Source organism: Pleurodeles waltl, chromosome 1_1, assembly GCF_031143425.1.
Source record: "Pleurodeles waltl isolate 20211129_DDA chromosome 1_1, aPleWal1.hap1.20221129, whole genome shotgun sequence".
Taxonomy (NCBI): Eukaryota; Metazoa; Chordata; class Amphibia; order Caudata; family Salamandridae; genus Pleurodeles; species Pleurodeles waltl.
Genome location: NC_090436.1, coordinates 859,178,087 through 859,204,259, shown reverse-complemented (window position 1 = coordinate 859,204,259; position 26,173 = coordinate 859,178,087). Strand labels below are relative to the sequence as shown.

Here is a 26,173-nt window from a genome sequence, read left to right as displayed (position 1 = left end):
TCTTCTTTTCGCCCCATCACCATTCGGACCACAAATATTTATGGTAGATATACATAGTCTTGCCATAATGCAAGCATACCACCATTAGCAACTCGTCCATCATAGCACAGTTCTGAAAAAAACACTAATAATCCCAGCAAAGTCCCCTTCCCCATCGTACTGCTCACCATTCCCTACCACCACTACTACTACTACTACTACTACTACTGTGACAATTTCAACATACCCTACCCCTTGTACCATATTCCTGTGTGCCCCACACCCCGCATGCCATGGATCCCAACACTCCCAGCAACCCCCCTCCCTAAACCCAACCCCAAACACCACCCGTACCCTAACCCTTGACCACTCCTTCCCCCACCCACCTCCTCCTGCCACCTGAGGCAGTCAGGGCACTAATGGCCTGAATGATGGCTCCCTTTTTATGCCCCTGTGGGGCTGCCCTCTTTGCCCCCCATCGTCATTCAATCAAACTCAATAATTCATATAAAATCAAAAACAAGCCTAATCATGTGCCTACTAGCTAGGTACCCCCATCTGCCTTATTATATGAAGACAAGCATACTTGGGCACAATATGACCAGATAATATCCCATTCTCAAACAAAAGAGTGAGCCATTAATGAGGAGGTACCAAACCATCAAGATATTTCTTGGCCAAAATTTCAGAGGTGAATGTTCTGATTTCCATACCCCCCCACCCCCCACTACAAAAAAAAACTAATTTGTTTTCAAACCAACAGGGGGTCAACAAAATGGTTCCAACCCAGCCTCCTGAAAAAGCTTAATCAGCTGTCAGAGTCTCCACCTGCGCTCCACTGTGGCTTGACAAAAATTGTGGCGCACAAAGGAATGAATGACCATTATAACTACGCTGCACATCAGGACGTGCTTTCTCATAGATTGCTGGTCTTGGAATAAAATTCCCCTCCCCCCCAAAAAAACTAAGAACAGCTCTGGAATGTCTCATTTGCTCCCTCGTGTGACTCTTTTTCTTCATAAGTGGAAACCTATGGACTCTCTGTACCTTCAACTCCCAGTCACAGAAAGTCAGCCCAGGAAGGCTCCTTTTAGCAGATCTATCATAAAGGTTCTAATGTCACTGCCTTCAGCCCTCTCCTTTATCCCAAGGAAACGTAGATTATTTTGCCATTGGCAATGTTCATAAACTTCCATCTTTCACATGATGTCAGAAAGCTGCTCTGCCTGAGTTGCCACCTGACCCTGGAGGGCCCCCCATGTCAGCTTCTACAAGCATTGTCCTCTCCTCAATGGCATGAAGTTTCTCCCCAATCTCGACACAAGTTTTGGATATTTTCTTCAGTGCACCTTGCAAATGCTTTGTTGCTAGCCTAGCACTCCGGCTCTCAGTTCAAGTTTCTGTCGGATGTTCCTTAATTGAACCATAGATGGGTTGCAGCATTGATTTGTTAGTTTCAGTGAAGGGGCCAATGTGATTAACTCCTTTAGTTGTCGATGAGCCCTCTGGGTCCACTTCTTGGTACAGGAGCCGCAGGGTTAAAGAGTCCTATTTCAAACAAGCTGTCTCTTGGTCCTGATCATCTTTCTCCTTTCCTATCAGAGGGGTTACCTGTTCAGACTTTGGCCTCTTGTGTGGGAATTTCTGATGTTGGACTGTGGCTCCCAGCACTGTAGAGGGCCTGCTTTCACTATCCAGTGATTGGCAAAAACCAGCATCATCCTTGCTTGATCTCAGGCTGGGGATTAAACTGGGAGACTCTGACCCATCAGTGAGGGAATAAAATGTATCTCCTCCTTCTCGGGAGAGATCTGAGCCTCTTTCAGTTTCTGGCATCTTTGATTCATGCACCCGGGGAGGGTCTCCATCGGCCTCCAAGTTATTAGCCATACTTTTGGTACTTAATTTGTCCTGGGCTGGCATACTAGACCCCATACTTGCCCTGGTTGACCAAACCTGGTCTCCTCTTCCTTGGGGATTATATGAACCAGTCCTACCAGAAGGCTGCCCTAATCTTACTAGACTACAAATTCCAGAATGCTTCCTTTTAGGCTCCGATACTCCTGAAGTCTCTATTAGGCCAAGCCCGACTGTGCTGGAACCCGCTGCTATACCCGAGCCTCCAACATCCTGCACAGAAGATTGAATAGCCTGACATACAGTTTCAGCATGCTCTCCTCCCATTGCCAATCCCTTGCCCACCATAGTGATGTTAATTATACACAACTAAGGAGGGTAGGAGAGGCAGTGCATCATGCAAGCCGATTTGGGTGCTAGCTCTGAAGAAATCTGTAATAGCCGATTGCAGTGCCTCCCTCTGGGGTAGTGAAGCAGCATCCGGGTTAACCAGGCCAGTTTGCATTACAAGGGTGGGAGCGCTTACTTTCTTCTTTGCAGCATTAGTGTCCATCTTCCTGGCTGCAGAGCCTCCACCTGCTTATTCCTGCTTAGACCGCCGGTCCCGGGCACAGCACTAAATCCATGCGCCATAATCTCTGATCTTTCATGAGCAGCTCTGATAGATTTAGGTGCTATAATGCTTCCTGAAAAGCTGGTTCCTTCGACTGTTCTAGCTAAAATGCTTAATCCATCACTGCGTGCCTCATACTTGAGATCCCCACGGCTAGTCCAGGCAAGAAAGTCAACTGCCAGATACAACACACCAAGTCCAAGTCTCGCTGCTTTCTCCACTTAATCTGGCCCCGAGCACAAGTTCACCAGCATACTCCTTCATGCTGGGGGCTATACAGGGCTACTGCCACGCCTCCTGTCCTTCAGCTGCCTACAAAATATAGAGCGTCAGGCTATAATACTGGAGCAATTGTGAATGATATTTTACATTTTTCCAAAGCTTCAGGTTACTATGTTTCCCAGCATCAAAGCGCTAGGAACTCTGAGCTCCGGTGGGAGCCAGCCTACAGCGGCGCTAATGAGCAATCTTGCCCCAGCTATTCAGTCCTCAACGTCATACCTCCTCATTAACTGGGAGAATTTCTTCTTTTGATGGGGTCTCTCTTTGGATGTCCCTCTTCGAGAGTCCTTGGAGCAAGAGAATGGCACTTTAGAAGAAGGCTGAACGTTCCCTAGGCCTCTTGATGAGCCAGCTGCTGTATCTGGCCTTCTTTCTTGGAGGCCAAGCTGCCTGATCTTCCCTCTGTCCTTTAGGGTTCACTTGGAAAACTTCTGACAGTAACTACCAGCCTCAGGATGGTGAGTTTCCATTATGCAAACAATAGAGAGTGATGGTCTGTCTTGCCCTTTTTCTTCCCAGAGGAAGGACACTCCACAAAAGGTGAGGGCATTTTCCAACAAGAAAATAAAATTATTTTCAGAAAAGGGTCTAACTGCAAAACGTCAAATGAGTAGGCAAAAGAAAGATTTTGGAAAGATTTTCCTATGTTTTTAGCCAAAAAGGCAGAGCTCAGTGTCCCAAGATGCGGTCTCCAGGTGCTGAAAAAAATGTATGACCTAATCATCACCTGTGAAGCATGATGGGATACATGGGGTACTGGGAGGTTCTTTAAAGTCCAGTACCAGTTTTTCTCTACAATGCTTTGAATTGCAGCCTATTGACTAGCAAGGTCACATATTCCTTACCCTTTTAAAAAGGTTTGTGAAATATTTTATATGGCCATTTTTATTAATGACATTTCTTTGCAACTGGTTTCTTTTAAAAAGAACATTCAATGTAATCTGGCTTTTTAAGCCTTCCTTTGGCCGGTTGATATATATGGAAGATAATATGGGACAAAGTTTTTTATACATATATGTATACTTTTTTCAAAAGTACTTCCAGATCCCTGAGCATGGGGGAGGGCGGGTAGATTATTCAGTGCTTATGGCTATTGATGAGGATTCCCCAAAAGAGAACTATTTATATTAATCCTAATATTTTCTTGCATGTTGGCGTGCTTACTAACTTTAGTTGAACTATTGCCTCTTTTCATGTTCCTTGGAATTAGCTTTGTTTCTGATGTTGGTGCAGTTGCCAGCCACTTCGCTGTCCATTGCAACTGGGCTGCTAAATAATACATCTCATAATCTTGGGCATCTTAAGTCTATCTAGTGCACCTTGTGACTCCACATCACGTTTATCAGGATGCTATCCAATTTTGTTTTTTTAAACAACCACACTGGAAGCCAAACAGAGTTTGGCAAAATATAGTTGCATGAAGATACCCATTTTGGACAATACAGTCCTGTCAATGACTTGTAGTGGTAGGATCTTAAAAAAAATAAAAAAAAAACACATCTCTCATTATTCCCGTGTTACCTTCTGTAAGGTCTTGTTCCTTTCTCTCCATTTTTACCCCCAAATAAAGGAACATGTTTAGTCCCCACTACAATAGACTATTTGCGTTCTAAAGCTTACATGTATTGGAGTGTGCCCTGGGTCAAACGCTTACATACAGGTTTTGGACAAGTTAGCTTGAGTTCCTGAAACCTCTCCAAATTCTTTCAAATCATTAATATTTGGGCTAAACTGTGTAAGTGTCTTTCAAAAGCAACAGAATGTTGCCCACGTGTATTTTAAGGCCATTATCTATGCCTCTATGCAAACCCTTATGACAGATACTACTCACAAAATCGTCCCGTTGCCAATGCAAATAGAAATGAGACAATGGGCATCCATGTCCTTTCCCACACTGGACATCATCCTATAACGCAATAACTGTACCTCGGTGGTCATCACGCCTGACATGGAAACACATTTCACACTGGATCAAATAAAGACAAAACCCTTACAATCACACACCCTATGCAGTGCAGCATGCTATCCATTGTAGGTAAGCACTTCAGCACCCCACATAAAAGTAGTAAACCCTACATAAATGTTGCACTACAATACAATGATACATTTCTGATATTATTTGTCCCGTGCATACTTTTGAAGTAAGGTTGGCATTTAAGCATAAAAAAGCTTAATTCATTTTACTGCCTCCCCACCAAATCACACCTAAGGAATTTAAATAAATCCCCCAAGCTAACAGTGTCCAAGCCTTTCTCGAATTCTACCAAAATATTTGGGATATTTTGCGATAGCAAGTCCTAAGTTAAGGGCTGAGGTGCTTACTTCCCAAAATCTGTGAAGTGCATACAATCGCCAGTACATTGTTTTTTTAAGCCTATTTACCATCTCTTTTCCCCTCCCCATCTTCCCATATTCTCAGATGAACCCAATATTTTCTTTCAGCTCTCTGAGGTAAGACATGTTTAGTGCAGTATGCCAATTTTAGAAGAAGTTGAAAAACAAATGTAGGGTGAGACTACACTGAAGTTTGGCTGGAGTTGTACTTATTTCACTGGATTTGTACCAACTTGAATAGCATTAAAGTAGCATAATCAGTAAGGAGTCATCTGCAGACACTATGGGAAAAAAAGGGGTGCTTCTGTAACAGCAATTCAAGAATGCAGTTAAAGTTGGTAGCCATGCAATACAGAGCAGAGGGGAGACAGACAGGTCTATGAATCTCGCAGTCTAAATAGCTTCACATATATGAGGACAAAAGAATACACACTCCATCTGGAAAGAAAAATACAACACATTTCAAAGGAATTGTGCAATATGCAGGGAGGATATGGTGCCGTGCTTCACACTATTTATTTATTTTTTTGCAAAGTGTTGCATACTACATTAATGGTGCCTTAGCTATAGGGTTGAGTAGCAGCAAAATAAAAGCCATGTGGGCAGATCAAAATGTTGTATTCGATCCCAGGTGATTAATGAAATAGCCTAAAGACCAGAGGCATACGGTATTCTTCACTGAGGAGTTCAACTCATAAAATGGAATCCTGCATTTGTGGGATACACTGAACAGTCCAGTGTGGACAAACGAGTATTAGATATCTGACCAATTAAGGAGCAACACGTGGTAATAATCAGAACAGGCTAAGTAGAGATGGGTTTTTCAGATTTAATTTTTTTTAATTGTTAGGAAACTTTCCCAAGTCTTAAGGAGAGGATAAAGGGGCAGCTGCAGAGGAGAGGCTTGTAAATAGAAGCTACTCCAATAAAATATTGGAGCTTGTACAGGTGAACCAATATTAGAATTGTGGTTGCTGATCTAATGCCTGGGACACAACACGGATAAAGGACTCACTTGATAATTAAGTGTGCCAAGAAGATAATTGTGGACTAAGCAATGAAGAACAAGTTACTAACATTTGGTAACCCTCTTTTTCTTTCTGATGGATACCCTAATTGCAGATATCTCACTTTTAGAATATCCCCAAGCACCAGAAGATTTGAACAGCACTGCGCCGAACACAAGTGGTGGCATTGTGTGGCTCCGCATTGACTGTGTTCCGCATGGAAAGTGATAAGGGCAGGCCGCATACAAGTGTCACCCCTGTGCTTCAACATCAGTTTCTTTCTTCACTCTGTCTGCACCTTTGGAAGTGGCACGCAACAATACTCAGAGGTATCAGTGCGCAGATCTTTAGACATGGACCTTCACAGACAGAAGAGGCCATTCCACAGAATGGGGAGGAGGGAGGCCAGTGAGAAATCTGCTGTTTAATAGCATATCTACCAGAATGAGAGTTACTTAAGTTAAGTAACTGGTTATTCTGAATGATACTTTAAACCGCACACTCCTCATCTTTATAATAGGTACTCAAGTAGTGCCTTCCAAGGCGGTGGGTATGTGGAATGGCCCAGATTAAAAAAGTCCTGCAGGACAGGACAGGACAGAAGTGTCCTTACTGTCAGACCCGACTGTCAAAGCAGTAGTGGTTTGAGAAAGTGTGCACTGATGTCCATGTCGCAGGCTGATGGATATCAAGAACAGGCATTCTGCGTGCCAACGTAATGACAGCAGCCTTAGCCCTGATGGAATGGGTCCACAGTCTTTTTGGAGGCTACTACCTTCCCAATGCATAGCAGATATTAATGCAGAACCAATCCCCCTTGTTTGCACTGTGTTGCCTTTCTTTGCCCCCGACAACCCCACAAAAAGCTGATCGTCCACCAGACAGTCTTTGGTGTGATTGACGTAAAAGGTCAAGGTCCAGTCCAATGGAGTCTCCGCTTTTCTTTTGAGCGGGCAGTCAGAGCAAAGAACACTGAGAACATGATGAATTGCCCAACATGAGCAGAAGTCACGACATTAATCAACAAGACTGCCCTGGTTATCAACACCACTTCATCTGGGCAAAAGGTGGTGTAAGGCTGCTCTCTCTATTTAACTTCCCCTTTTCCACGAATAGGACCAGTCACAGATACGGGTAAAAAAAAAAGCCAGCGACAACCACACAACTGAGAGAAACTTTCATTTACTGACCTCTATATGCAGAAAACTTTTTGATCATTCTTTGGTTTGACTTTTCCAATATTATAGAATCTGCATATGTAGATGTATCTGGGTTCTTTCTGCTGTTTCTTGATTTTATTCTAATCACTTTTTTGCACCACCTGCAGACATTCTCCAGCACTGTGCGTTTACACAACACTGAGCACTCTGACTTGTTTTATTGAATCTGTATGCTGCATATTAAAACATTTGGCAGGATCATGTATGAAATTAATTATTTGGTCACATCCTCATTGGTGATTTGTGGCACCGTAAAATACAATATTTTTTTGGCATTGCATAAATCATGAATTAGGATTTCTATTGATACGTAATGAGACATTGTTACATGTTATTGTTTTATTCACTTGTCCTCTTGGATCTACGGATGGCTCCTTTGGTTTATACTTTCTATTAACATGACTGGGACGATGGCACTGACCCCACACCAAGGCAAAGACAAATTCCTAGGAGGAGCTAGGGTTGTTGGGTGCCAGAGGAAAAAAAATAAAGAAAAACTCAGGATTAAACTACTCTAAACAAACATAAGCAATTGCAGATCTAGAAACAGACCGGGATGAAGGGACTGCCTACTATCCCTCAAGGATGAAAGCAGAATGGAGACAATAGCTAAGAGACTAAATGCAGCAGTTTGGGACGCAAGACCTTAGACTGCCCTCCTCCTATACTGCCCCTCTTAACACCTTTCTGCATCCCACAGCCTGTGCCATGCTACAGAACAATTTTACCACGCCAGTCTATTTTTTCCATTTTCACTTGGCACTATAGACATTGGTTTAACATATGCTGTATAATAATCTACAAGATGCTTGTTCCAACCTGTCCTTCATTTCAGGTAAATATGTAATAAAGCAAGAATACCCGTAGGTTAGACATTCCTAAATTTAGAACTGTAAAAAACATCAAATTAAGTATTCCAATGAGCCTTTCTTGCTCTTGCATTTTTATTGTTTTTGAGTTGGGGACAGGTTAACAAGAAAAATGTAAGATCATGTACAAGCCCACACTATTTTTTGTTAAGTTACATAAGTATTTAAATTGTATTCCTTCACTTCTTATTATTCACTATTATAGAAAGGTGTAAGTTGCATTGCAATCAACCAGGGTTTGCTCTCAAAACTCTGAAGCCTGTAAAAGTCCTTTTTTCTGAATACAATATAATTTTCCACTGACAAATAAGAGATTTATTTTGAACTATTTAGGGAAAGCTGTAGTAATCGGAAATATTTCAGTACAGATTAGTGAACATGATTATCAAACACCATGATAAATGGATGAAACTAACAATCAGGTAATGTGCACTTGTCCAGTCACTTCAAATAGCACAGCACAATCATCGACCTCTTATCAAAAACGATTTCCACACTCTTCCTGTCTGTCCTCAGTGTGTTTGGTGGCCTGCTACTAGCAGGCCTTCACTCCTTAACTGACTATTAGATTGAATTTAGAAGAACAGGTTACTTACTTTCTGTAACACTCGTTCTGGTGGATACTCTATCTAATCGCAGACTCCTCACCGTGTGAGTATTGCCCCAGGCATCTGACTGGACCCAGAAACTCAAAAGCAGTACTTTTGCTCACCCATAGGTAGAGTTGTGAGACTCCAAGTGACAAGCAGGACCAAAAGCCACTTAGATACACTGTCATCAATTACTTCCGAAGGCTTTATGCACCCTCAGACGACCATTGGCAAATCAGTTTGACCAATGTGCAGATCTCCAGTCTGAAAGTGAAAAGTCCATTCCACTGAATGTGGAAGTGGGAGGGCAGTGATAAATTTGTAGAATGATAAGAGTATGCACGAGAACGAGCGTTACTGAAAGTAAGTTATTTGTTCTTCTGATGGATATGTTTAACTGCAGATTTCTCGTCTGTTAGCTACATCTCAGTGGTAACTTAAGGAGGATCTGTGGAACAACTCAGACCAAAATATACTGCAGGACCCAATGGGCAAAATGCACATCCCAGCAGATGTGACAATCAAGACAATAGTGCATCTTTAATGTGTGCAGTGATGCCCATGTAGAAGCTTGACAGATATCCAGGACAGGAACACTTGGCACTAGGGCAGTAGTAGTAAAAGTCATGGCTCTAGTAGAATGAGCCATTAAATCCTTTAGGTGGCTGCTTCTTCTAGCACTCTGCATTTTCAATGCAGAAGAGTAACCACTTTGAGACAGTTCTTTTATGCACATGGTCAATGTAAATTGACAGGTTGAGGAATCTGCTGTTATAAGTATGGGTCAGAATATGACATTATTGTGGCAAGTGACATTAAAGTTTGTATAATGGCTCTCAAGATGGCATTATTACAGAGTCCCTGCTCTCATGATCTTGGGTAACCGGATGCTAGTGTAGGATGCTGTGAGATAGCTCTCGGAATATGAGATCCCCAAATAGACAGGAGAGTTTCAGATCAAACTTCATGAATGGGACCTTAGCCAAACAAATAACTGGAGACAGAAAAGTAATCTCCCAAATGTACCAGGGCTTTTTAGTCTCCAATGATATTAAAATGATGCTAGCAAATGTTGGTAAGGTAGAGTTGATAACATGAACAGGGAGTGGACTGGGCCACTCTAAACAATTTCATATTGAGGAGAAAGCTCACTTTTGCTCAATGAAATAGCCCTAAGGTGCTGTGCCTACTGAACACTCTCTCTCTCTCCCTCTCCCTCTCTCTCCCCTGGTCCCCCCTCCCCCCCCCAGATGGGAATAGAGGGCCATACTTGCAAAGCGGTCCCTCACGCAGTTCAATGGAAGTACTAGAGTGGAGGAAGAATGATACATTCAAACAGCCAGTGGAGTGGAGTACTCCACTGTGCTTAGCCATGATGTGATCAATAAAGTCTTAAGGTAACGGGTGAAAGTGTCTGGTTGAAGAAATCGAATGGTTGAAAGGGACCAACCTAAATCTCACTGTGTATTCTGAAAGCTACTCTAAAAAAGACTTGACCTAAAAATTACTGAAAACCGGTTACAGTTGTCACTGTGCTTAAGAATACATTTTGTGCACATTCTCATTCTTTCTGCTTGTTCCTCCTTTACAGCCACCTCCCCCACTCTTTCCCCTTACTTTCTCCCTTATTCTTTTCGCTAGAAACCTTCGGTCCTTTGCGTGCAGTTTTTGAAAACCAACCAATCCTTCCATGGAGTTGTTGCTGTTCCCACTGGCATGGTAATTCAGTAGCCAGACAAAGCAATGAGCAGTCACAGTACCAGCCACAGTGATTATTTATGCTAGTTCAAGTAATAAGTAAATAGTGGACCATTCGAGTTCTGTATCAAGTGAGGTAAATGGACTTAACGTCCGATGTTTCACTTGCCCTGTACTCCTCTAACCCTGTTCCCTCCAGCACACAATAAAACGTATCCATGCATCTTGTTATGTTGCCCGTAAAACAAAAGGGGTGATATTTACTAGTCAAATGTGGCTGTAATTATAACCATTTAATATACAGTGGGAAAAAAAGAAAAAACAGCTGTTCAGCCCTAATCCTTTTGATGCTTTTGAAACTACAGCTTAAATTGCACAACAACCCTCCTACCTCCAATAACGGACAGCCCACGTTCAGGCGGTGTCACCGTTTTATTGCCTATATTCAGTATACATTGCTCTGAAAAAGGTTTGTTTTAGACAGGGCCACTTGAAATATGCCGCAGGTTTGGCTACAGAAAGAAAAGGCAAATTATGCAGCGTAAAGTGGCCCATTTTGTGATAGTATTACAGCATTATTTTGTCATTTTTATACTTGTTACCAGAATCTGGGCTTGAGTTGTACCTCATTACACTTGTTTAACACCCAACTATAGCAATAAGCAACAGGGAGATCACAAGTCAACCTTCGCAAAGGGCCTTCCACTACGCAATAACATGAGTATCTCCGGTTTTAATAACTTTTGAACTGTTTGAGCTACAAACTTTTTTTTTGGCTAAAATCTGCAAATCAAGCAGATGATGAATTAGGTATAGATCCATAATTGTGCTAAAATGCCACAGCTGCACAAGCACATAATACCGGTTGCCCTGGTTTTACATGAATATTAGAAAAGCTGTAACTTTTGGGCTGGGGTTAGATTTCAGTATAAATACTACACTGTTTAGTTTTCTATTAAAGTGTGTTGAAATTCGTTTCCATCTATAACAATATTCCATGTCTATATTGTGAGAAAAGGACTGGCATTTAAAAATCTACATTTAAGTTGCGTGTATTTCCCATAATCAACCCCAGAAAGAAACCGAAAGCATGCAGAAATAAGCTTAAAGTGGATTTGAAAAACTGCATTAGAGCCACACAAAAGCAGACTGTCTTTAGGTAAAAGGTTGGAGTGTTCTTACCTGCAATTCAACACTGCGAGAGCTTGAGATCCAGTAATTGATTCCGAGAACGAGAACGCATGCCAGCAGCACAGCCACCAGGAGAGGAGGGGACTTCATCCCTCGGCGCCCGTTTCCAAGCCCCAGCATTTCAGGCACCGGAAATTAGATCTGTCAATAAAAAAATGGTGTCACACAAAGTGGAGACACGGAATTGTAGTTGATACTTATAGAGCGTGCTTCTCCAAAGCTACAGAGAAATACAAAAACTTACAATCAGCAAGTATCAGCTACACAAACATGAATAATACACACTTGGGTCCTACAACGTCATCAGGAGCTGCTGTGGGATGGTAAAACATGGGACCAGAAGCGGAATAGTATTATAGCAATATAATAAAATGGTTCTCTGTAATTTGTTATATTGCACTGTGCGATTTTATATTTTGGGCTTCTTTTAACTTTAGTCATCTGTTAAAATTCCTGAACTCAAGGGAAGAAAATCATCCCCACAAGTTATATATGTTGTAATGTAGTGTTTCAAATTGTTGGGCAATTTGGTTCCCAGATAAACATTAGTTTACAGGGCCTTTCAGTTATCCGGAAATACACAATATACTAAATGAGCAAGTTACTTACCTTCGGTAACGCTTTTTCTAGTGGATACATTAGATACCTGTGGATTCCTCACCTAATGAATTCTCCCCATGCGTAGCATTTGACGGAAACTTCTCTCTCTAGCTCTGCATGTCGGCAAGGACATCACAATTGCCCGACTCCACGCGGCTCCGTGTGACGTCATCGTGGCAATAAGAGGTCCTCGCCGGCGTGCTGACGTCAGTTTATGCCATTTTTGACGTGCCTTCGAAGCATATAGAGAACATCGACAATCTACACCTTCCAAGATTGACAAGAATAAACTTTATAGAGAATCTTCATATAAAAACGTTTGCAAAACTCTTTAAAAAAGGAGCATACCTTCATGAACAGTTTGCAAACTTGAAAATAACCTGAATAACAACGATAAACATATATACATACATAGAAACATTGAGATTAAAGCACTGAAGTGCACACCCAAGGAGATCCTGGCATGACCAGACAGACAACGGGGAGGTGGGAGGGACGGTGAGGAATCCACAGGTAGCTAATGTATCCACCAGAAAAAGCATTACTGAAGGTAAGTAACTTGCTCTTCTGATGGATACAAATACCTGTGGATTGCTCACCTAATGAATAGAGTCCCAAAGCAGTACCACCTCGGAGGAGGGTGTCTGCCTGGTCAAACCAGGAACTCCCGCAGCACGGACCGCACAAAATGGCCATCTCTCCGCACCTCCGCATCCAGACAATAATGCTTCACAAAGGTGTGGAGGGAAGACCAAGTTGCGGCCTTACAGTTTCCGCCACCGGAACACCTCTGGCCAAAGCCGATGAGGTCGACTTGGCTCTGGTGGAATGGGCTCTGATCCCCTCAGGAGGATCCTTCTTCGCCAATGAGTAACATATTTTTATACAAAGAACGACCCACCTGGAGAGCTTTCTCTTGTGGACGGCCTTCCGCTTCCCCACGTTTCCGATAAAGAGTTGTTCATCCAACCGGAACTCTCTCGTCCTGTCGATATAAAAGCTGAGAGCCCTCCTAGGGTCCAGACAATGGAGTCTTTCCTCCTCCTTAGAAGGGTGTGGAGGAGGATAGAACGACGAGAGAGTTATGGACTGTCCCAAGTGAAACGGAGACACCACCTTGGGGAGGAAAGCAGCCCTGGCCCTCAAAACCACCTTGTCCTTATGAAAAGTCGTGAAAGGCGGGTGAACAGAGGGCCTGCAATTCACTAGCACGTCTAGCCGACGTAATGGCTGTCAAAAACACAGTTTTGAAAAACAAATACCTCAAGGGGCATGAATGAAGTGGCTCAAAGGGGGAGCCCATCAAAAAAGTCAGCACTAAATTCAGGTCCCACTGCGGCATAATAAAAGGCGTGGGAGGTAATCTATTAGTAAGCCCCCTCAAAAATCATAAAACCAAAGGAGATTTGAATAAAGAGGGTTGATCTGGAAGATATAAAAAAGCCGAAAGATAGCCTTTAACAGTGGCCACAGCACAACCACGCTGAGCCAACGACAATGCAAACAATAAAATATCAGAAAGATGGGCACTTAAGGGATCAATTTTCTTCTCTCCACACCAACAAACAAAATTAGCTCACCTACTCGCATAGACCGACTTGGTGGAGTGTCGCCTGGCCGATAAAAGAACGTCCACCACCTCTGGTGGGAGAGAAAAGGAACTCAGGTTGTCCCGCTCAATCTCCATGCATGAAGGTGCAGGCTCTGGAGGTGGGGGTGTAGAACCTGCCCCTGCGACGGCGAGAGGAGGTCTCCCCTGAGAGGGAGACGGAGCGGAAGGCACAGTGAGAGTCGGAGTAGGTCTGCATACCACACCCTTTGTGGCCAATCCGGAGCTATTAGAATGACTTGGGCCCGGTCTTGGCGAATCTTCCTCAAAACCGAGGAATCAAGGGAATGGGAGGAAACGCGTAAAGCAACTGGTCGCACCAGGACATCCGAAACGCGTCCTCCAACGATCCTTGCATAGGATACTGAAGGCTACAGAACGACGGACAGTGCGCGTTCTCCCGAGTGGAAAACAGGTCTATTCGGGGAAAACCCCACATCCGAAAGATGTAAAGGCACAGATCCGGATGCAGACACCACTCGTGGTCATCCTAGAAGAAGCGACTGAGTCTGTCCGCTTGTACGTTTTGGACCCCGGGCAAATGGTTTGCCACTACGCAAAGCCGATGGTCCAGAGCCCAGGACCAGAGTCGTAGAGCCTCTCTGCAAAGAAGGTACGACCCTACCCCCCCCGTTTGTTGATATACCACATTGCGGTCATGTTGTCAGTCAGAATCTAAACTGACTGACCGCAAAGGGACGGGAGGAAGTCCTTGAGGGCCAAACGAATCGCCCGCAGTTCCAGTGGATTGATATGAAACCTCTGCTCTACTGGAGACCAACAACCCTTGATCTCCAGATCCTCCAGATGAGCTCCCACCCTAGGGTGGAGGCATCCGTTATCATTGTGGTCACCAGAGACGGCAGAGAAAACGGCTTCCCTTGAGAAAGGTTACCTTCCGCAGCCCACCATCGGAGATACGCTGCAGTGTCTCAGGAGATCTTTATCGACTCCCCGAGATCTCCTCTGTTGAAACCACTGCCTGCGGAGGCACCACTGAAGAGCCCTCATGTGCCAGCGTGCATGAGTGACCAACAGAATGCAAGAAGCGAACAGACGAAGGACCTTGAGGACTGGAATTACCGCTCCTTCTCGAAACAGAACCAACGTCTGAATATCCTGTGTCCGCTGTGGGGAGGAAAGGCCCGATTCAATGTCGTATCCAGTACTGCCCCTATGAACAGGAGGCGTTGAGAGGGCTCTAGGTGAGACTTGGGCACATTTATTGAAAAACCCAGACTGAACAACAACTGAGTTGTCAGCTGCAGATGACGCAACACAAGCGCCAGAGACTCGGCTTTGATCAACCAATCGTCCAGATAAGGGAATACTGCTACTCCCTCCCTCCAGAGATGTGCTGCAACAACAGCCATGACCTTCGTGAAGACCCGTGGTGCGGAAGTAAGACCAAAAGGAAGGACCGCAAACTGATAGTGCCGCGACCCTACCACAAACCGGAGATACTTCCTGTGGGACTTGAGAATGTGAATGTGAATGTGAAAATAAGCATCCTGCAAGTCGACCGACACCATCTATTCCTCCTTGTTCAACGCGAAAAGCACCTGTGCCAGAGTCAGCATTTTGAATTTCTCCTGCTTGAGGAACCAATTCAAAACCCTCAGGTCCAAAATAGGTCTCAGACGACCATACTTTTTGGGGATCAAGAAGTACCTGGAATAACACCCCTGACTCCTTTCTTGCTCCAGAACCAACTCCACTGCGCCCTTCAAAAATAGGGAGAGAACCTCCTGTACTAGCAACAGGAGATGATCTTCTGAACAAAAGGAAGGACGGGGAGGGAAGGGAGGGAGGAGGAATCTCCCGAAAGGGAAGGGCGTAACCTTTTCTTACCACACTGATGACCCAGGAATCTTTTGTTATGGACTCCCATATGGGAAGAAAAAGAGAAAGCCTCCCCGCTACCGGAGAGACAATGGCAAGAGGACTAGGGCTGCTTTCCTTGAGGTAACCCTCCAAAGGAAGAGGAAGGGTGCTAATGTTGGGTGGCCCCTCTTGTGCGGACTCTACCCCGCCCCTGAACGATCGATAAGGGAGGCTGGAAGACTGCTGCCCCGGCTGCTGTGACCTCCCACGAAAGGAAGCCCCTCTACCAAAATCTTGCAGCCGTCTGAATGACTGAAACAGGGTGGAAGCAGCCTGCAGACCCAAAGACCTAGCAGTGGTCCTACATTCTTTAAAGCGCTCTAGCGCAGAGTCGCTTTTGATCTAAATAGTTTTGCCCCATCAAAAGGCTGATCCAATAGCGTGGCCTGGACGTCAGATGAAAAACCAGAAGTGCGTAACCACGCATGCCGCCTGGTGGCATCGGAAGTCCCCATGGCCTTTGCAATAGAGTCTGTGGTATCCAGCCCTGACTGAATAACTTGCGTAGCCTTCTTTCGGACGCTCAGGCGACGGCTACGTAAGTCCTGGGGCATGTCTGGAAGATCAGTCTTTGTTGCATCCATTATAGCATGGATATACCTGCCGAGAATACAAGTTGCATTGGCAGACTTTAGAGCCATGCTGCATGATGCAAACACCTTCTTGGCCAATTGGTCCATCCGTTTGGATTCCCGGTCTGATGGGACTCCCGGGAACGAGCCAGGGGCCGACCTCGGAGAGCAGGATGCCTGCACAACCAGGCTCTCTGGTGAAGGGTGTTTGGACAAAAACTCCGGGACCCCAAGCGCAGATCTATAACGCCTGGCCACTGACCTACTAACAGCCGAAGAGGTGACGGGCTTCTTCCAAACCTCTTCGATTGGTTCCATCAGAGCCTCATTAAATGGCAGAAGAGGATCCGCCATGGCTGTAGCAGGGTGCAAAACTTCAGTCAACAGGTTGGTCTTAACCTGTGCTGTTGGTAAGGAAAGTTCCAGAAATGCTGCGGCTTTCCTAATTACCGCAGAGGCTGCCTCCTCTGTATATTCACCTGGGGAGGCCAGATCATATTCTGGAGAAGTGTCAAGACCACTTGCAGTGTCTAGCCCTGGGAAGTCACCTTGGGGATCAGTGATCTCCCCCTCCTAAAGGAATTGCTGTTGATATTCCCTCTCTTCTAGCAACCTAAGGGCCTTCTGTCGAAACCTCAACTTAGCCTCGAGCCCCAGCGTCGACATGGAGCGCAACGACATTGGTGAATGGTGCCAGGAAGGCATCATGATAGGATCTCCAGATCCACCCGACGCTGCAGATGGATCCATCGGTGCCATGGACAAGGCTCCTGCCTCAGACGACGTCATCCGACCTCTAGGCTCCATCACCTCCGACACCGGCGTCGAAGGGCTCTCCCTCGCTGCCGGCATAGGTGCTTGACCTGAGTCTCCAGCCGAACAAAAAGGCATAAACGGCGTTGGCTTATATGGAGCCAGAACGCCGAGACTGAATGCCAGGGGACCAGTGGGACCAGCCGGCAGACCACCTCCCGGAGCCATATTTTGGAATATGGCAAACATGGCATTAAGAAATGCCGCCAGATCTGTACCAGGAGCTGGGAACGAAGGATAACCCTGCGGAGCCGGCGCCGGGCTGGACTCTTCAGCGCCTGGATGCACCGGCGAAGCCAGATGACTCAGAGGCTCCACGACCTTGAAGACTGATGGCGCCGGGGACTTTTGCGGTGTCACAGGTTGTGGGGACACCGTCTGACTCACTTTCCAAGACTTGCAGTGCTGTGACGATGGAGACCTAGACTCCGACCGACTTTTTAACAGACGTCGGGAGTCACGATGACGCTGCTTCTTGTGAGACGACTTTCCTGAAGAGGACCCATGGTGCCGCTTCCTCTCCTTCTTTGACCTTGCCAAAAATAGCTTCGCCTCACGCTCCTTCAACGCCTTCGGATTCATCTTCTGGCAGGAGCCGCATTCCTGGACGTCGTGATCCGAACTGAGGCACCAAAGGCAATCGTTGTGAGGATCAGTCACCGACATCCACTCCCCGCAGGGCTTGAAACCGGATTTCTTTGGAGCCGACATCGAGGAAAAACAAATACGGAAAATGTTTAATTTTAATGGGAAAGTTAGAGCTTATCGAAAAAAAAAATTTATTATTCTTTTTTTTTTTTTAAACGAAGATATGCTAAACTCTAGCATATTACTGTTTTTTTGTTGCTCCTAATGCATGCTCTCGTTTCACTGGTGCTTCGAATGAGTCCTTGTATAGTCTATACGGTTTGCTGTAGCCTTTTAAACAAATCAAGCAAAGGGTACCGATTTAATTTTTATCCTCCAATTTATAATTCCTTCACATTTACAGATGTTTTAAAATGTTCAATTTGGCTTCTTTGTTTACAAAATTCAACATTATGATTTATAAAGTATATATTAATTGTCACAGACCCCCCCCCTGAGTAGGAGTTGCGGACCTCCAGGGGTTTGTGGACTAAGGGCTAAAAACCAATGCTGTAGCCCATACCTGGACGAATTTAACTGAGATCCACTCAATTCAGGCAAAACAGAAGAGCGTAAATTTCATGAGTTAGATTCCTCACACCTATTTCCACAATCTATACATTGCAACCCACAACAAAATAAGAGCAACAGTCAGGTCAATTTTATACAATGCCAAAATGCTTCCAAGTAAAGCCACACTGCAATTCAACACTCTTCCCATCAAGCACACTTTTCCTGGTGTAGTGCACTACCCATCCACTAAAGCATCCAGCACTTTATCAGGGGTGTCAATCGTTATATAAATGCAACTGAATTGACCGGGAACAGGATAACCTCCGAGACCCCAGCGACGGCCCAGGAGGGAGCCCTACAGGCACTCTTAGAATCTCAGTCCCCCTCACATGCCCACCAGACACAGCATGCCTGGACATTCAACTTTGACGGCTTGTGCTGCTGTGGCAAGCGGGTCGAGCCCCAGATGTGCACTTTTGAGCGACCAGAGTGATGCAGACGGGATAGCCTGGGGTCATGGAACTCAGAAAGTAGCGTCTGCCGATAAATGAAAACGAAGGGCCCACAGTCACCTACTTTGAAGGTGCTGCTGAAGAAACTCAAGAGGGCACCCCCAGAGCCTGGCTGACTGATCGCTTCTGTGGACTCCCAGGGCAGCAGTGATAATACTGTTTGCTGAGTTCAACTGTTTGTGCTGTCACAGGCGGGTGCCAAGTGGGTTGAACAGTTGCAGCACCCCTTTTTTACACAACTGCCATAGGAGAGATAAGGCGTACCCATTTTCAACTGCTCATACAAGCATGGCCCAATCCACCACTGGTCCGCCTTCAGCCCCTCCCCCCCAGGGAGTGTGGGGGCTGAATTTGGAACAATGACTCTCCCATCCGGGGACTTTGCTACGATCCTCCCAGTTGATCCAGTCCTCATGCAAGGCTGTTGAAACAAAGATTGAGGAGGTCAGAGTAGATGTCACACTAGTATGCCAGGACCTACTAGATGCAACAGCCAGGCTTATGGAAGCAGAAATAAGACTGCCCAATGTGGAGGATGAAATGAAGAACCTCAAATCCCAAGTTTCAACTCACCTGGCATGTACTTCAGAGCTGCCCCGCTATGCGGAACATGCTGAAAATCGCTCACGGCGCAATAACATACACATAAAAGGCATTCCCGAAGGTATGGAGACCCCAACCTATGGCGTATTTTCGAGAGTAGATTAAAAACCTGGATGCCCTTCACCTGTCTTTCGCCCTGGTTTGCGATTGAACAGGCCCACTGGGCCTTGGCTGTGAGACCCCCCATCTGGTGCCTCTCCCAGGTCAGTGATTGTCTGTTATTTCAACTTCCATGACAGACGTTCTACAGGAGGCCCGGACCCGGGAAGATCTTTGGTGTGAAGCAGCCAGAGTTCTTATCTTCTCAGACTATACTAAAGAAGTCCAACAACGGCGTATATCATACCTTGAAGCTAAACAGAAGCAAAGGGAGATGTACTACCTTATAGACTCCTTTTTCCTGCTCGGCTCAGAGTGGTTGATGATGACAAGACATGGTTTTGTGAGACACCGGTATCAGAATAGACATGGCTTACGGAGGACCGTCTGTTAGCCCGACCCCAGGCAGAGCCTTCCTTCTGCCTCAGCAAGGGCAGACTCGCATCTCAACAATGCACGACCCAGGAAATTGAAGAAACAAACTCACTCTCGGAGGTGTCAGTCGACCCGGCAAGCTGTGTCCACATCGCCATTGCACAGGCTTCGTGGGCGCTCCGCCCCTGGCAGTGGCCCAGGTGGGACCATCATCACGGCAGCCCAGAAATCCGCTCCGGGTTCACCTCTAGGGAGGCTCTTACCGGTCATAGTAAATTCAAGTAGTGACACCAATCTATCTTGCAGTCCCACACTATGTTTCTCCTGCGCTTAGCTTCTGGGACCTGCGACTGATGTCTTATGAACCTACCCACTGATGGGGTGCTCTATCGTACAACTGAATCCTAAGTTTATGGAGTGGTCAGCCACTGTCCATTAATTTGATATTATTATGATTTCTAAAGAATGTTTGTTATGTATGGGCGACAGATGCTTCAGGGGGGGGGGAATATGGGGAGGGTTTGGGAGTTGGGGGGGGGGAAGTAAATGCAAGTTGAGGGGTATGTTCAAGTTTCTGTTGTATTGGGTATATGTTTAATACCTTTTTTTTTTTTTGCATCTTTGGTAAATACAGGCACACAACCACTTGGGGAAGTCACAATTTCATGGAGACTTCAAACACCAGAGGAGCACACAGGTTTGATACACATTGATGGGGCAATAATGGACAGTCGTTCCTCCGCACAAAGACAAGTTTTTACATCACTCTCATTAAATGGTAGGCCCCATACAAGCACGATCTTGGAACATTAATGGTCTCCTAGATAAAGTAAAGCATACAACCGTACTTACTTTTGCCCAGCGCCACTGATCAGACGCCCTCCTACTCAAAGAAACACATCTTTTGGGTGAATGCCGCTCCCTTCTTGGTTCAACAAGTATATCATGTCAGGTTCACCCAGGGATCCGGGGGGGAGGGGGGTGATTCTTCCAAGGGGCACCTTCCCTATGACAGTTGATATGGTGGTGAGGGATAGGTAGGGGCAGTTTGTGGCACTGACTAGCACAATGGAAGGGAGCATAGTCAATCTTGTGAGTACATATGACCTCCCCCCCCACCCCCTGCCCCACCTCCCCCAGGCAGCCCTGTTAGGCTTTCTGGCAGAGCTCTAAGTTCATACTGGAATTACCCCGTGGACTGACACTGGTAGGAGGAGACTTTAACGCAGTCAAATATCCCATAAAGGCCCCCACTCAGTCTCCAGATGTGGTACTGCACCTCGCCTCTCAGACTGGTATGGTCTCTAGGGCTCTGTGACATGGGGAGGGTGTGGCACCCAAGAAGCCGGCAATTTACCCACACATCAGCAGCGCACCATATACTATCTAGAATAGATATTATTCTTATGCCCGCCACTGACTGTGGTATCCTTTCTCACATTCAGATTCTTTCCAGAGGCATATCTGATCATGCCCCACTTCTCCTGAGTATTGGGTCATTTACCCAGGCATACTTTGACATCAACAATGGCTCAGTTTAATCTCCAGGAGTCCTCTGAGCTGCCGGTAAGGTGGTGATAAGGGGTCTTGCCAAAGGTTTTATACGTTCCCAAAAGTGAGCTTGTATGGCACAAACGGCTTGAACGGTCCATGGCAACACACCCTCTGAAATGGTCTCTTGCCAACTGATGTTGGTGCGGGAGGAAATACGCAATCATTCAATGGAGGTAGCCAAAGATCTCTGGCGAGCCTCTACACCCCAAGTCTATGGATGGGGGGATGGGGGGGGGACAAGAATGGGAAACTACTTTATTGGTTGGTCTCCCATCAGCAGTTATTCCTTATTGTGCCCAAAATTGTAGATAGAGGGTATTAGCGTGATCACACTTCCCGAGGTTGCCAGGTTTTACCAGGTTCTCAGTGCTGCATCTCCAGCTGTTGACCTCAGCTATTCAGCCCAATTTCTGAAAGAGGTGCCTCTTCCCCGGCTGCCCTACCAGAGAAACATTTATTGGACAAACCTATAACAAACGCCGAAATAGCTTCAGCCTCCTGGAAGACTCTGGCTCCTGACGGCTTCCCGGCTGAATATTATGTAGCACGTCAAGTGATCTTAACACCTAGGCTTCTTGCTCTCTAAAGTGAAGTTGACCATACTGGCGCATTTCCCACCAGGCTTGGACACAGCTATCTTAGTGGTCATCCCAAAGACTCAATCAACCCCCCCCCCCCCCCCCCACATTCTCCCCTCCAGTGCCTGCTTAGATTACCACCTTATCTCACTGGTTAATGGAAATGTTAAGATCTACGCAACAATTTTGGCAACAAGTCTTAAGCGAGTGCTGTCCCTTCTAATCTATCCAGACCAGTGTGGATTTCTGGCAAATCGAGGCACAAGACACTGTGTCCGGTGGCTCCAGGTGGTCTTGGCCCACCGGCATGGACTGTCTTCAGATTTAGGACTACTTTTTGTGAATTTTGAGAAGGCATTCAATATGATGGATTGGAACTATCTGCAGCTAGTTATGAGCTGGGCTGGAATGGGGCCTTGCTTTCGTAGGCTAGTTCAGGCATTGTACGTTAACCCCCACGGCCCATGTCCAGACTAATGAGACTCTCTCCTGCACCTTTCCTATCTGCAGAGGGACCTGCCAGGGATGCCCCTCTCCCCATTCCTCTTTGCCCTGGCCATCAAGCCACTTATGCAACTAGTTAGGAGCAACTGTCTCTTTGAGGGATGGGACAACGATAACGAAGATCCCATAGCATTCTATGCGGATGATGACGTCCTTCTCTATCTGGCAGACCCAGTCATCTCCAGCCCGCATAGTCTCCTCCTCCTCAGATGCTTTGAAGAGGCCTCTGGACTCCGAATGAACTCTCAAATTTCTGTTGGTGCCCCTGGCACCATTGCAAGATTGCTTTGCATGGCAAGAAACGGAGCCCATCAGGAGGCTCAGTTTCAAATATTTGGGCATCAAGGTGGCGCTACTCCCTGATCTGGCCTGGTCCGTAAACCTTCAGCCGTTGACACGGCGAGCTAGCGTGGATCTGGCGAGATGGACATACCTCCCACTAAATGTCATGGGCTGTATAGTGCTCTTTAAGATGATAATCCTCCTAAGGTTCTTACACATCCTTCAAAACATAATATTTCCACTCACGATCCTGGTTCCGCACCTTGGACAAAGCTATAACATTGTTCCACTGGCGGGGCACCAGACAGACTGGCAATACACCATTGTAAAAGAGGCCAATACGACGGTGGGTTGGGACTGACTAATCTATATTTAATGGGGGTGGTGGACCTGCCATATTGACTTGAAATTATGATCCTTAGCTTTACCTCAAATATTGGATTATATTCTGTGGCTCCCAGATCCTCAATACCATGGCCCCTGGGACCAAGATGGTCTTCACAGCGTGGAGGGCAGCTTTGCAACACACTCGGTGGATGAACACTCTGACCCCGCAGACTTCCCTGTGGAGAGATGCCTGGCTCCATGAATCAGCAGCACTGAAAGGTTTTGACAGGTGGGATCTGCTGGGCATCTCTCAACTTGGGAATATGGAAGGGAACCATATTCAAAGACCAGCAACCAATGTACCAGCTCTCTCACTCTCAATTTTATGAATATCCTCAACCTCACCATGCACTGCAAACACACATATCAGGCAATGATCCCCTACCAGAGTATAGCCCGCTAGAGGATAAGCTGCTTATGGGGAAAGGGGGAGTCTCCCAAATATACAAAATGTTGATTAACAATGCCCCAGGATATTTGAATCATATAAGAGGCAGGTAAGAACAATGGCTGGGTTTGATGGAGATGTTGAGTGGCACGATGCCCTAATGACGCCCAGAGTTACTATGTCATCCCGACTCAGGATAATACAAACATAATATCTGTATTGGGCCTATCTCTCCCCTGCCAGACTGCACTGGGCGGGGTTCCTAGGTGAGAGGCCGCTCCCACAGATTACTACCATTTGGTACGAATGTGTCCTCCCGTTGAACACTATTGGTCTATAGTTCTTGACGAGCTCACCAAAACTGTGGGTTGGGAGGTCCTGTTATTCCACCAAGGTGGTGCTGCTGGGGTGATGGAAGATACAGGGGGTACAAGAGCAGACTGCACTTTCCTGGGAACTGCAATGCTAGTGGCCAAGAGAGAGAGTGCACCCGGCTGGAGCACATCTGCGCTGTCAACCCTATCGAGGTGGAGATGGGGGTAGACTTGTGTGCACAGCAAGAGAAGACTGTTTATGAAGCACGGGGTTGCCCCGCAAACACACTAAAGTATGGGGGAAATGGTTGGGCCAGATGACCTGACAATTCATGGGGGGGGTAATGTCCCACTGCTGCTATCGTCAATTGCACTTATTGTCTGTATTTAGTTTTGCATTAATGTGGTTTGTCTGCATGCTGGGGCAATGTACTGGCCCTGTATGCCGCTTCACTTGTGTTCTGGTTTTTAATAATGTAATAAGTTTTTTATTTTAAAAAAATGCAACTGGAATACAATTGGTTATTTACCTGAGAGTTTACACGAATCTGGCAATGGATGGGAGCCAATTTATTGAAACTCAACACAAAGGTGGCAGTTCTTTATTTAAGATGACCCCCTCACCTTGCAAAGCTACTGACCAACATAAATGGGCGATTGTCCTAAGCCTGTATCATGGTCAAAAAACGTGTTATTTTCCTAACAATAATTTATTCATTTGTTATAGATAGCTGGCAACCTTGTACTATCATTAGATAATGGCACTGAGCAGTTAGTAATTCCAGCTTTTCCCTTGAATATAAATAAAAATTCATAAGGTGTGGAATGAACAGTTAGTTGAGAAAATAAAATTTGTACACTAGGTTTTTCTAGTACTACATCATCCACCTTACCCATTAACTACACAACCATAAAGTCCAGCATATTCCGATTACCACTTAATTCTAGGGCTTCCAGACTTTTCAAGTAGTCTTGGGACATTGCATATAAGGCATAGGCATCTACATTTGAATAATTATTCTTAAACACTTTACTAATCTTGTAATCAAGCTTGTTCGGCTACTCTAGCAGCTTCTGGTGCTCCACCCTTCTGTCTAAAAGCTCAGATTTAACATGGAATACAAGAGAAAACACATCAACATCGTTTTCCGGCACACACGCCCTTTCAATTAGTCCTTTAAATGCCTCTCATTCTAATTTCATTGTGTCTAAACTTATTTTAATGCAATCTTTAATCTTGCTCCTTGCAAGTCCCTAGAATACAAAGCTATAAGGTCATATCATGAGTTTTCACACTGGAGTACTGGGTAGCTGTTTAGTTGCCTATAATCAACAGAGGAGTAAAGGATAGTTAATAATTACCTTTGGGGTGCCAAAAGCCATCAACAGCATTGTTTCTTGTGAGCATCATATCTATCTTTGAGTGTAGCTTAATCCTTCATATCATGTTCAGTACATGTCCACAAACGTAAAGTCCATCAGAGTCTAAGTAAGTGACTTGGAGGAGTGATTTGCACCTGATCTAGCAGGGAATATTTACTGAAGTTAACATCAATAACATAATTAAAAACATTGAAGCAAGCCATTAAGTTATTCCTGCATCACCAGAATAGTCCTATCACCTCTGGGATTACCTCTGTGTACAGGTTTACCAAGTACACAGCTCTCCCATTCGGTTGACAAGTGGACTATGACAAGACCCACACGATCTACACAGTACCAACTATCGGTCTTAAGTGAAGTGTGATGACGGTAAAATGTCCCCTTTATCTCTCGGACAATTTATATTGTTATAAGATATTTGCAGAGCGAACATCTGCCATTTGTATGGCGTTGTTGCCCTTTCAGAGTTTCTTAGACTTTGCAGTTCTTGGTTTCTTACTGACAGGAGTTCTGTTGGCCTGTAGGCATTTTGCAGATCAGCTGAATAGTTGCAGCAGGAGGTGTATAATAACATGCTAATAGGGTGTTGATTATTTGAGTTGAGGGGATCTGGCCCCACCACCAATGACACAGGTCCAGAGTGATTACATATTGCCCCCACGGATGTCTACATCAACTGCAATCTCCACATGGGACACTATTATCGAAGTATTACAAAATCCACATTGGCACACACCTATCCATAAATATGTCTAGCTAAAACTGACCATGCACTTGGAAAATCAGAGAATTTTATTCTTCTCAGACCTTAGTGCTGACACCTAGGACAGAAGGCAACAGCAGTTGCAGTGAGAAAAGATATGCTGAATTTGGGGTGCAAGCAACAAGGTACAACCCAGCTAAGCTGAACTACTATATAAAGAAACCATCAAGTTT

General features: G+C 45.4%; 1 protein-coding gene across 5 annotated transcripts in view; it reads right to left on the bottom strand.

The window, feature by feature from the left end:
• Nucleotides 1-26,173, bottom strand: part of GOLM1 (golgi membrane protein 1) — a 271,355-nt gene that overhangs the window by 207,356 nt on the left and 37,826 nt on the right. For all 5 annotated transcript variants that reach the window (XM_069229402.1, XM_069229426.1, XM_069229418.1 and 2 more), the window contains one exon: nucleotides 11,632-11,781. In XM_069229402.1, the coding sequence (XP_069085503.1) occupies nucleotides 11,632-11,760 (129 nt within the window). In that variant the 5' untranslated portion in view covers nucleotides 11,761-11,781. The remainder of the gene's footprint in view (nucleotides 1-11,631; nucleotides 11,782-26,173) is intronic.